Source organism: Lissotriton vulgaris, chromosome 5 (assembly GCF_964263255.1).
Source record: "Lissotriton vulgaris chromosome 5, aLisVul1.2, whole genome shotgun sequence".
In the NCBI taxonomy this organism is placed as follows: Eukaryota; Metazoa; Chordata; class Amphibia; order Caudata; family Salamandridae; genus Lissotriton; species Lissotriton vulgaris.
The window spans coordinates 1,123,925,931-1,123,935,114 of record NC_141693.1 but is presented as its reverse complement, the minus strand read 5'-3'; the positions used below and the strand labels follow the sequence as shown (position 1 = coordinate 1,123,935,114).

Sequence of the window (9,184 nt, the reverse complement as noted above, 5' to 3'; positions counted from 1 at the left end):
AGTGCATTCAGAAAATATCAGACATAAGGTCCAGATGGCACACTCTTTATTTGTCATGGTGAAGTCTTCTCGATACTATTAAGATGATGTTGTCTCCCATAATTCTTTACACGATCTCCAATATTCCAGTGGCCATCCCTTCAAAGTTTTTAAAGAAAATTAACTCAATTTTATCTTCTTTTCTTTGGAATGGTAAGAAGCCTCGGATGTCTCTCACCAGACTTATACGACCAAAATTGGAGGGTGAAGGTAATTTTCCGGATTTTCCAGCCTATCAGAAAGCATTTCTTTTGCGACAAGCTTCTTTTTGGCTACAGTATCCTGCTGCTCCATGCCCTTTATGGGTCAGGGTTGAGCGTCTTACACTCTCCCCTTTCTCTTTTGCTGAATTCTTATCTTTCGCTCGCAAACAGCCCTCACTATCCACTCCCTTACATAAATTCACCACCAAGTTGCTTTTATCCTCCACACCTCCCCCCTTACTACAATTGCTGGTCTCTTTAGCTCCACCATTTGGCACAATATGCACCTATTAATTAACAATAAGCCCTTTTACTGGAAGTCCTGGAGGCAAAAAGGATTACTCTGGGTATCTCAATTGTTCTTTAACTCTACATTTATACCATTCCCTACACTTAGCCAATCTTTTGACTTACCTACCTCCTTTGCTCGCAAATACCTTTTACTCAAGGAAGCAGTCATGTCGACTCATACCCGACTGTCACAATCCTGTGCCCCTTCCGGACCTCCTACTCCCATCTCACACCTCCATATTTTTTTGCGGACCACGTCTAAAGCCTCTGCTATTTACAAGTACCTCCATACCACAGAATCCACTAGGCCCAAAACTAAAGTAGAAGAACAATGGGAATGTGATTTCGCCACATCTTGGCCAACATCTCTATGGAATACGATTTGGACTAAAATCCGCAAATCATCTAGAGCAGCGACCTTGACACAATCCCTGCTTTTCATTTATAATAGACTTCTTTTCACACCGTATGACCTTAGCAAGAGGTTTTCCTCAACCCCAGACCTTTGCTGGACTTGCTTCTCCCCACACGCTACTCTATTTCATATGTTATTCTCATGTAAAGCTGTCCATGATTTCTGGATACAAGTTTGGTCCCAAATTAACAACATTTTTCATACCCACATTCCTTTCTCCTTCACTCACATTTTTCTGAGTAGTCTTTCCCCTTGTTGGGAGGATGTTTTACTTAATGTTCAAATTATTGATTTGTTGTTGGCTGTTGCATTTCAGCAGATTACAGTCAATTGGAAAAACTTTTCAAACATTTCCTTTAAAGCATGGTGGTAAAATGTATGTCATAATCATAGATTGGATACTGCATTTGTCTCTCCTATTCATATGGCGGCGAAACGTATGGACTTGTGGCTTCCAATTACGCTATATCTTGATATATGTATTAAACGTTCATTTCATTTACGGCCTGCTCAACAAGAAGTCTCTAAACCTCCTTGATTACCCTTGACACTCCTTATTTCTCCCCTATCCTATTATACCTGCCCAATATTGCATTGTTGTATATTCACAACCATTGTAACTTCTCTGTTTTGCTTTAAAGCCCGTTTTTGGTTTCAGTTATTTCTTATTACTTTTGACATAATGCTTTACTTGATTGTTAATATTTTTTTGGGAATTGCTTTTGTACTTTGTATTGACACCTTGCTTTTACCTAATAAAATTCTTTTTGAACTTAAAAAACCATACAGTGATGCCTAACTGGCCATCGTCTATTTTTACTCTTTGAATTATTACAACGCATGGGAGATCTGAGTCCATGGATGGAAAATGTGCCATTTTAATGTTTGAATATGTTTGTAGCATTTTTGTAATATTCATCCTAATAGTTGTTATTTTAGAACTAATAAGCATGAACTTGGATACATGGTAATCTGGTATAAATATATACGGAACAATAAAACATATTATATTGCTGTCATTGTTACTGCTTTCTGGTAATCTGGTACAAACATATGGAACAATGACACCCATTGAAGCAATTCCATTGTTATTGTTTTTAAAAGATACATTGGCAAAGAAACATGGTTGGCAAATAAGGTCACATTTCCTCGGTTTATGGGATCAAGATCGCTTAACGGAAGTTAAATTCAACGCATTTAAGGGAAGTTTGTTTTGATCAGCCAAGTGATGTCCTATCCACAAAAGCAGTTTCACCATCTAGCATATATAACAAAAGTGCATGTTTGTCAAATATTGGAGTATATAGTTTTACACCAGGAATACAATCATTTAATGTATATTTTGAAGAGTGCTTTCACACAGTGATGCCAGGGGGATAGAGAATATGCAGGGATGAGATTGTCTTTGTAGCCACATGTCAAAGCAATGATTCAACCCACTGGCCAAGCAAGGGCTAATGGGTGACTGCTCACTAGACTAGACATTAACACACAAACTGAGCGGGTTTTCCATCTTTTGCAGTGCCCACTACACTCTAGTTTCCACATTGTTTAATCATATCTACGTAGCTATCTTCCACCTTGGTATTTAACATACCCAAGACCAGACTTTCGCCTGATAGTTGTGTGGCAGCAGGCACCATTTGGTTCTTTCAAAAAATCCCTTTAATTTGTTGCTGGGCTTTTTTAAAGCACCACTGCTCCCTGCAATCCTTCTAAGAGAGTTGGGTACATCTTTAATTTTTAAGTAGAAAAAATACTGCCTGCCTGCTTAGACTGCTTACTTGTGTGATTAACTAGCCATGGCGTGGTTTGTGCCCCAGAAATCTGTGCCCACCTTCCTCCTGGGAAGGCACAGTTATTAGGATATTTAGTCAGTCCTTCCTGGGCTAATGACATCTGCTGGTTTAAATACAGGAGCTTTAAAAAATTGTATGCCACTAAATAGGCATAACTTTGGCACCAAATATACCTAATTCGGGAGCAGCACCGCCTGCTTCTATTAGATCACCTCAAGACCCGCCCACTCAACCTGGATCAAACATGGCTGGTATAGCACCCCACAGCATTAAACTGGAACACTGTTCTTCACACAGTGGAGACGGAGACAGCCTGCCGACACTGGGAAGGGTTCACTCATTCTGAAAGAGGATCGCAGGCCAAGAAATACATCCTCAGGTTTGTTATTGCCATCCATACTGAACAAGGTTCCTGTAGTGCAATTGATGTAAAACTACTCAGCAGTCAAGAGCTGTGTGGTACGAAACCCATAGTCCACTCTCCAGTTGGCACCCGCTGGGCAAATGTTCCAACCAACCAACATAAGTAGGTAAGATGGTTAGAAAAGTAGACTTCTATGACTTTTGTTTGTGGGTGCTGTCATTAAGCAGTCCAATATCCTTTTGTGTGGAGGACATCTACTCCTGGAGACCTGCGTAGAGGCTCTCAATCTCACTCTTGAAGTACTTGGACACCTCAGCTCGCTTTGCCTTCAGGGTTGGTGTCAGCAGACCGTTCTCGACGGATAACATCTCAAGGTGAATGTGAATGTCTTTGACCTGATGGAAGTGAAAGAAAAGGTCAATTTGTGAAATGCCTTGTATTGCAATTGGTGGTTACCATGAAATAAGTGCACGGAAAAAAATAGTATGGTTTGGGCTTGTAAACAACTCGACAATTATAATTTTTGTTTCTAACATTGAAAGTAAAAAATAGTATTCCTTAGTATGTGTATTCTTTGCAATTGTTCATTTGGAAAGGTTTGAATGATTTGTCAACATTTTAGGGTGTCACTCATTCCAAAAGTTAAGCAACACCTTGTACAAACTAGGGCTCAACTGTGGAGGAGTGTCAATTCAATGGACTGTAGTCTACTTCTGAATTCTAGAATAACATGGTGTGCACCCAGAACTTGTCTGTGGAATACTTTTCACTAGAAGCACTGCAGTACTATTGCCCACCTAACTCCCAATGACATGCTAGTGGCCTGAAGCCCCAAAGGGTCAGTAGCATTCCCAGCAAAATTTAGCCTGTGGCCTACAATAGGCCCAGCTTGTGACAAAGTGACCTTTCACCAATCTATTGCTAAAAGTGATGGAGGTTATATTCAGCACAGGATTGTGGTTGCAGCTGTTGTGTAAGAGAATTGTGTGTGGACCAGCAGAATAATTTATAATAACCAATATAATCTGTGTTCTCTTCATCTCTCACTCTTCCTCCCTTCACTACATTTTTAAAGGCTGCAACCAAAGATGGAATAAGAGCACCACTCCGACAGAATAATAAAACACTCCTCACATTGAAGTAGAATGTGGCGGAGTGGGCTGGGTTGATTGAAGTGGGAGGGATTGGCGTGGAGTGGGTTATATTGGAGTGGAGTGGGTTAGATTTGAGTGGAGTGTGGCAGTTTGAATGGGTGTAGATTGTATAAAGTGGAGTGGAGTAGATTTGGGTAGAGTCGGGTGGAGTGTGGTAGAGTGGACTGGGGTAGTTTGGGGGAATTTTGAGTGTGATAGATTGGAGTGGATTGTGGTAGATTGGAGTGGGTAGATTGTAGTGGAGTAATAGATTCGAGTGGAGATGAGTTGGGTAGATTGCAGTGGAGTTTGGAGTGGGGTAAATTGGAATGGATTGAGGTAAATTGGACCGGGTGGATTGGAGTGTAGCCTAGTGGAATAGAATGGAGTGGGGTAGAACGGAATGGAGTCAGGTAGTTTGGAGAAGAGTGGTTTGGATTGGATTGGAGTAGTGTAGACTGGGGTATATTGGAGCAGAGAGGGGTTGAGTGGAGTGTGGTAGATTGGGGTGGAATGGGTTTGATAGGAGTGGGGTGGGGTTGATTGGGTTAGACTGAGTGGAGCGGGGTAGAGTGGAGTGGAGTAGATTTGAGTGGAGTGGGGTAGATTGGAGGGAAGCGGGATAGACTAGGGTGGAGAGGGGGTGAATAGATTGGAGAAGAGTGTGGTAGACTGGATCGTAGTGGTGTGGATTGGGATAGATTGGGTAAGAGTAGAGCACATTGAAGTGGGGTACATTGGAGTGGGATGGGGAAGATTGGAGTGGGTTGGAGTGGGGGTAGATGGGAGTGGAGTGGGGTAGATAAGATGGAGCAGAGTGGGGTATACTGGAGTGGAGTAGATTGGGGTAGATTGAAGCTGGGTAGGTGGAAAGGGGTAAGTGGTGTGTAGTAAAAGGATGTGTAGAGTGGAATGGCGTGTTGTGTCATGGAGTGAGTGGCGTAGATTGGAGTGACATGGAGTTGAGTGATGTGGTGTGCCATCGAGTGTCTTAAAGTGGAGGGGCGTAGACTGGAGTGGCATATCACAGAGTGGAGTGGAGTATCGTAGAATGCAGTGGTGTGACATAAGTGGAAGGGCATAAAGTGGAGTGGTGTAGTGTGGCGTATGCATTATGTGGTAGTGCACTGCCATTACAGACAACCCATTTTCAATTGAAATGACTATTACATCTGCACCGAAATGAACAAGTCACTTACCTTCGGTAACGCTTTTTCTGGTAGATACAGTATCTGCCTGTGGATTCCTCACCTTGTGAATATCCCCCTTGCGCCAGCAACGTTCGGAAAATTCTTTGTAGCACGCCGGTGTGGACGACGTCATAGGAGCACGGCATTGCGCGCGACTCCGTCTGATGTCACCGACTCCTCATAAGGCCCACGTCGGCGTGATGACGTCAGTTCCGCCCTTTTTCCGTGCCTTCGAGGCACCCGGACGGACCAACAAATATACACATATATACAATGTACAAAGTACACGCAATCCAAAAACACTAAAAGTGCAAAAGCATAAAATATCATAAATACAAAATCATAAATACATTTGCACATAAACCCAAGTATAGCAGAGTGGACAGCGGGGAGGTGGGTGGGTCAGTGAGGAATCCACAGGTGGATACTGTATCTACCAGAAAAAGCGTTACCGAAGGTAAGTAACTTGTTCTTCTGATAGATGCATCTGCCGTGTGGATTCCTCACCTTGTGAATAGAGTCCCACAGCAGTCCCCACTTCCGGAGGAGGGTGTCCACCCTGCTACACCAGGAAATCTTGGAGAACAGAGCGCGCGAAGTGGCCGTCCCTCCTCACCTCAGCATCCAAGCAGTAGTGCTTCGCAAAAGTGTGGAGGGAGGCCCATGTCGCGGCCCTGCAAATGTCCTCAACAGGAACACCTCTAGACAATGCAGAAGTTGCAGACTTCGCTCTAGTTGAATGAGCTCTAATACCCTCAGGAGGGTCCTTACCCGCCAGAGAGTAGCAAATCTTGATGCAGAGGATAATCCACCTGGAAAGAGTGCGCTTGTGCACCGCTCTGCCCTTCTTGCAGCCAGCAAAACCCACATAGAGCTGATCGTCAATACAATAGTCCTTGGTCCTGTCAAGATAGAAACTAACTGCTCTCTTCGGGTCCAAGCGATGAAGCCTCTCCTCCTCCTTGGAAGGGTGTGGGGGAGGATAAAAGGTAGGAAGGGTAATGGATTGTCCTAGATGGAAGGGAGTTACCACCTTAGGCAGAAAAGCAGCCCTGGTCCTAAGAACCATTCTTTCAGCATGAATGGACAAGAACGGGGGCTTGGAACTAAGAGCCTGAAGCTCACTTACCCTCCTTGCCGAGGTAATTGCAACCAAGAAGACCGTTTTAAAAGAAAGAAGCCTCATGGGACACTTGTGCAAGGGTTCAAACGGAGAACCCATCAGATAGGTTAACACAAGATTCAAGTCCCAATGAGGAACAATAAAGGGAGAAGGAGGGAACTTATTAGTGAGTCCCTTCAAAAATCTTAATACTACAGGAGACTTAAAAAGAGAGGGCTGATCCGGCAAACAGAGAAATGCCAATAAAGCCGAAAGATATCCTTTGACCGTGGCAACAGCAAAACCTTGCCGTGCCAGAGAAAGAGCAAACAACAAAATGTCAGACAAATGAGCCTTCAATGGGTCAACATCCCTCTCCCTGCACCAAGAGACAAACTTAGACCACCTATACGAATAGATGGACTTGGTGGAGTCGCGCCTGGCAGAAAGAATGACATCCACCACATCGTGAGGGAGAGAAAAGGAATTCAGGTTGCCCCGTTCAATCTCCAGGCATGAAGGTGTAATGTCTGGAGGTGGGGGTGTAGAACCTGCCCCTCCATCTGAGAGAGGAGGTCTGCCCTGAGAGGGAGAAGGAGCGGCGGGTGAGAGGAGAGGTGGAGAAGGTCCGAGTACCACACCCTTCTTGGCCAATCCGGGGCGACCAATATGACTTGGGCCCGGTCTTGGCGAATCTTCCTCAGAACCCGAGGAATCAAGGGTATGGGAGGAAACGCGTAAAGGAGCTGACCGCCCCAGCTCAACTGAAACGCGTCCCCCAACGCTCCTTGCATTGGATACTGGAGACTGCAGAATGACGGGCAGTGAGCATTCTCGCAAGTGGCAAACAGGTCCACCCGAGGAGTCCCCCACATCTGAAAGATGTCGAGAACAACCTCCGGGTGAAGCCTCCACTCGTGGTCGGCAGAGAACTGCCGACTGAGAACGTCTGCAAGAACGTTCAGAACTCCGGCCAGATGATTTGCCATCAGACAAATCTGATGATCCTGAACCCAGGACCAGAGACGCAGAGCCTCTTTGCAGAGACACTGCGACCCTACTCCTCCCTGCTTGTTGATGTACCACATCGCGGTCGTGTTGTCCGTCAGGACTTGGATCGACTGACCGCGAAGGGAAGGGAGGAAGGCCTTGAGCGCCAAACGTATCGCCCGCAACTCTAGAAGGTTGATGTGAAGCATCCTCTGAAAAACTGCGAGGGATCCTGACCTGGACCAGGAAAGGGAGGGTACGAACCCAACGGCCGCTCCGAAGGAGGCTGATCCGGCAAAGGTGCACCCTGGCCCTCTTGATTTTCAGGCTCCACATCCGGAGTCGGAGCTCGAGGAACCTCTTCTTCTTCATGCACCGAAGAATGGTGCGACTCCAGATCCGGTTCCTGCTCCTGAACAGGAGAACCTACATGAGACTGTGCCGGTGAAGGAGACCATCCTTATGATGCTTACGAGACTTCTTCTTCGAATCCGAAGACTCCTTGCCAGAGTGATGTTTAGAGCGATGCTTACTCCTCTTATGCTTCTTCCTCGAGGAGCTCGAAGCATGGCCCGAAGCCGACTTGGATCCAGACCTCGACCTCTCTCTGGATCTCGACCTCGCTCTGGACCTCGACCTCGAAGCCGACCTCGACTTCGACCGCGACATCTGCCTCGACTTTGAGCGCCTGGAAACCGACCTCGCAGACCTTCCAGCTTCTCTTTCCTTCACCTTCGCAAGAAGAAGCTTCGCCTCCCGCTCTCGCAAGGCCTTGGGGTTCATCTTGAAGCAGGAACGACAGTTCTTAACATCATGGTCCGACCCAAGACACCACAGACAGTCGGAATGCGGATCAGTGATCAACATAATTCGGGCACAGGAACCACATTGCTTGAACCCCGTCTTCCTCGACGACATCCTCGACGAAGAAGAAATTCTCAAAAGAGATACTGTAACACCAAATAGCAACAAGATACCAAAAGTATCGCAGAAGATCCCAGAAACCGTTAGCGTCGACAACGCGGAAAAAATGGAACTGACGTCATCACGCCGACGTGGGCCTTATGAGGAGTCGGTGATGTCAGACGGAGTCGCGCGCAATGCCGTGCTCCTATGACGTTGTCCACGCCGGCGTGCTACAAAGAATTTTCCGAACGTTGCTGGCGCAAGGGGGATATTCACAAGGTGAGGAATCCACACGGCAGATGTATCTATCAGAAAGGGTTTTACCGCACACAAACAATGGTGTGCATATGCCACCACCTAGTGTATAATGTGTTTTGATCTCATTCAAATATTCCTTTCCAGAACTACAAAAAAATGTGCTTCATTTGCACTAATTCTGATATATTCTGAAAGATCAGCACTGTTCATTGTTATTTTTTTTGTTGTGTGCTAGAAAAAACATCCTACAGCCTCTCCTCGTACATGGATACTCAGCAGGATTGTCCTATAAATTCTCTCACTTTGAAGTCAGAGAAAGAAAAGTAAATACCAAGTTCCCTTGGAAGAGAGAGCTATACATTTGACCTCGGGCTTTGAATGCACAGCAAATGTGACTCGGTAAGAGCAAGATATAAAGGCCTGTTTACCGAAAGCGAGTTATTGGAAGAATACAGTAAACAAGATTTGGGCAACGAGAGGGACAAACTCAAGCT

At 45.4% G+C, this 9,184-nt stretch overlaps 1 protein-coding gene across 1 annotated transcript in view; it reads right to left on the bottom strand.

The window, feature by feature from the left end:
- Nucleotides 1-1,808: 1,808 nt before the first annotated feature.
- Nucleotides 1,809-9,184, bottom strand: part of ACSL5 (acyl-CoA synthetase long chain family member 5) — a 242,869-nt gene continuing 235,493 nt past the window's right edge. Inside the window, exon 21 of the mRNA XM_086922789.1 lies at nucleotides 1,809-3,506. Within this exon, the coding sequence (XP_086778915.1) occupies nucleotides 3,366-3,506 (141 nt within the window). The 3' untranslated portion in view covers nucleotides 1,809-3,365. The remainder of the gene's footprint in view (nucleotides 3,507-9,184) is intronic.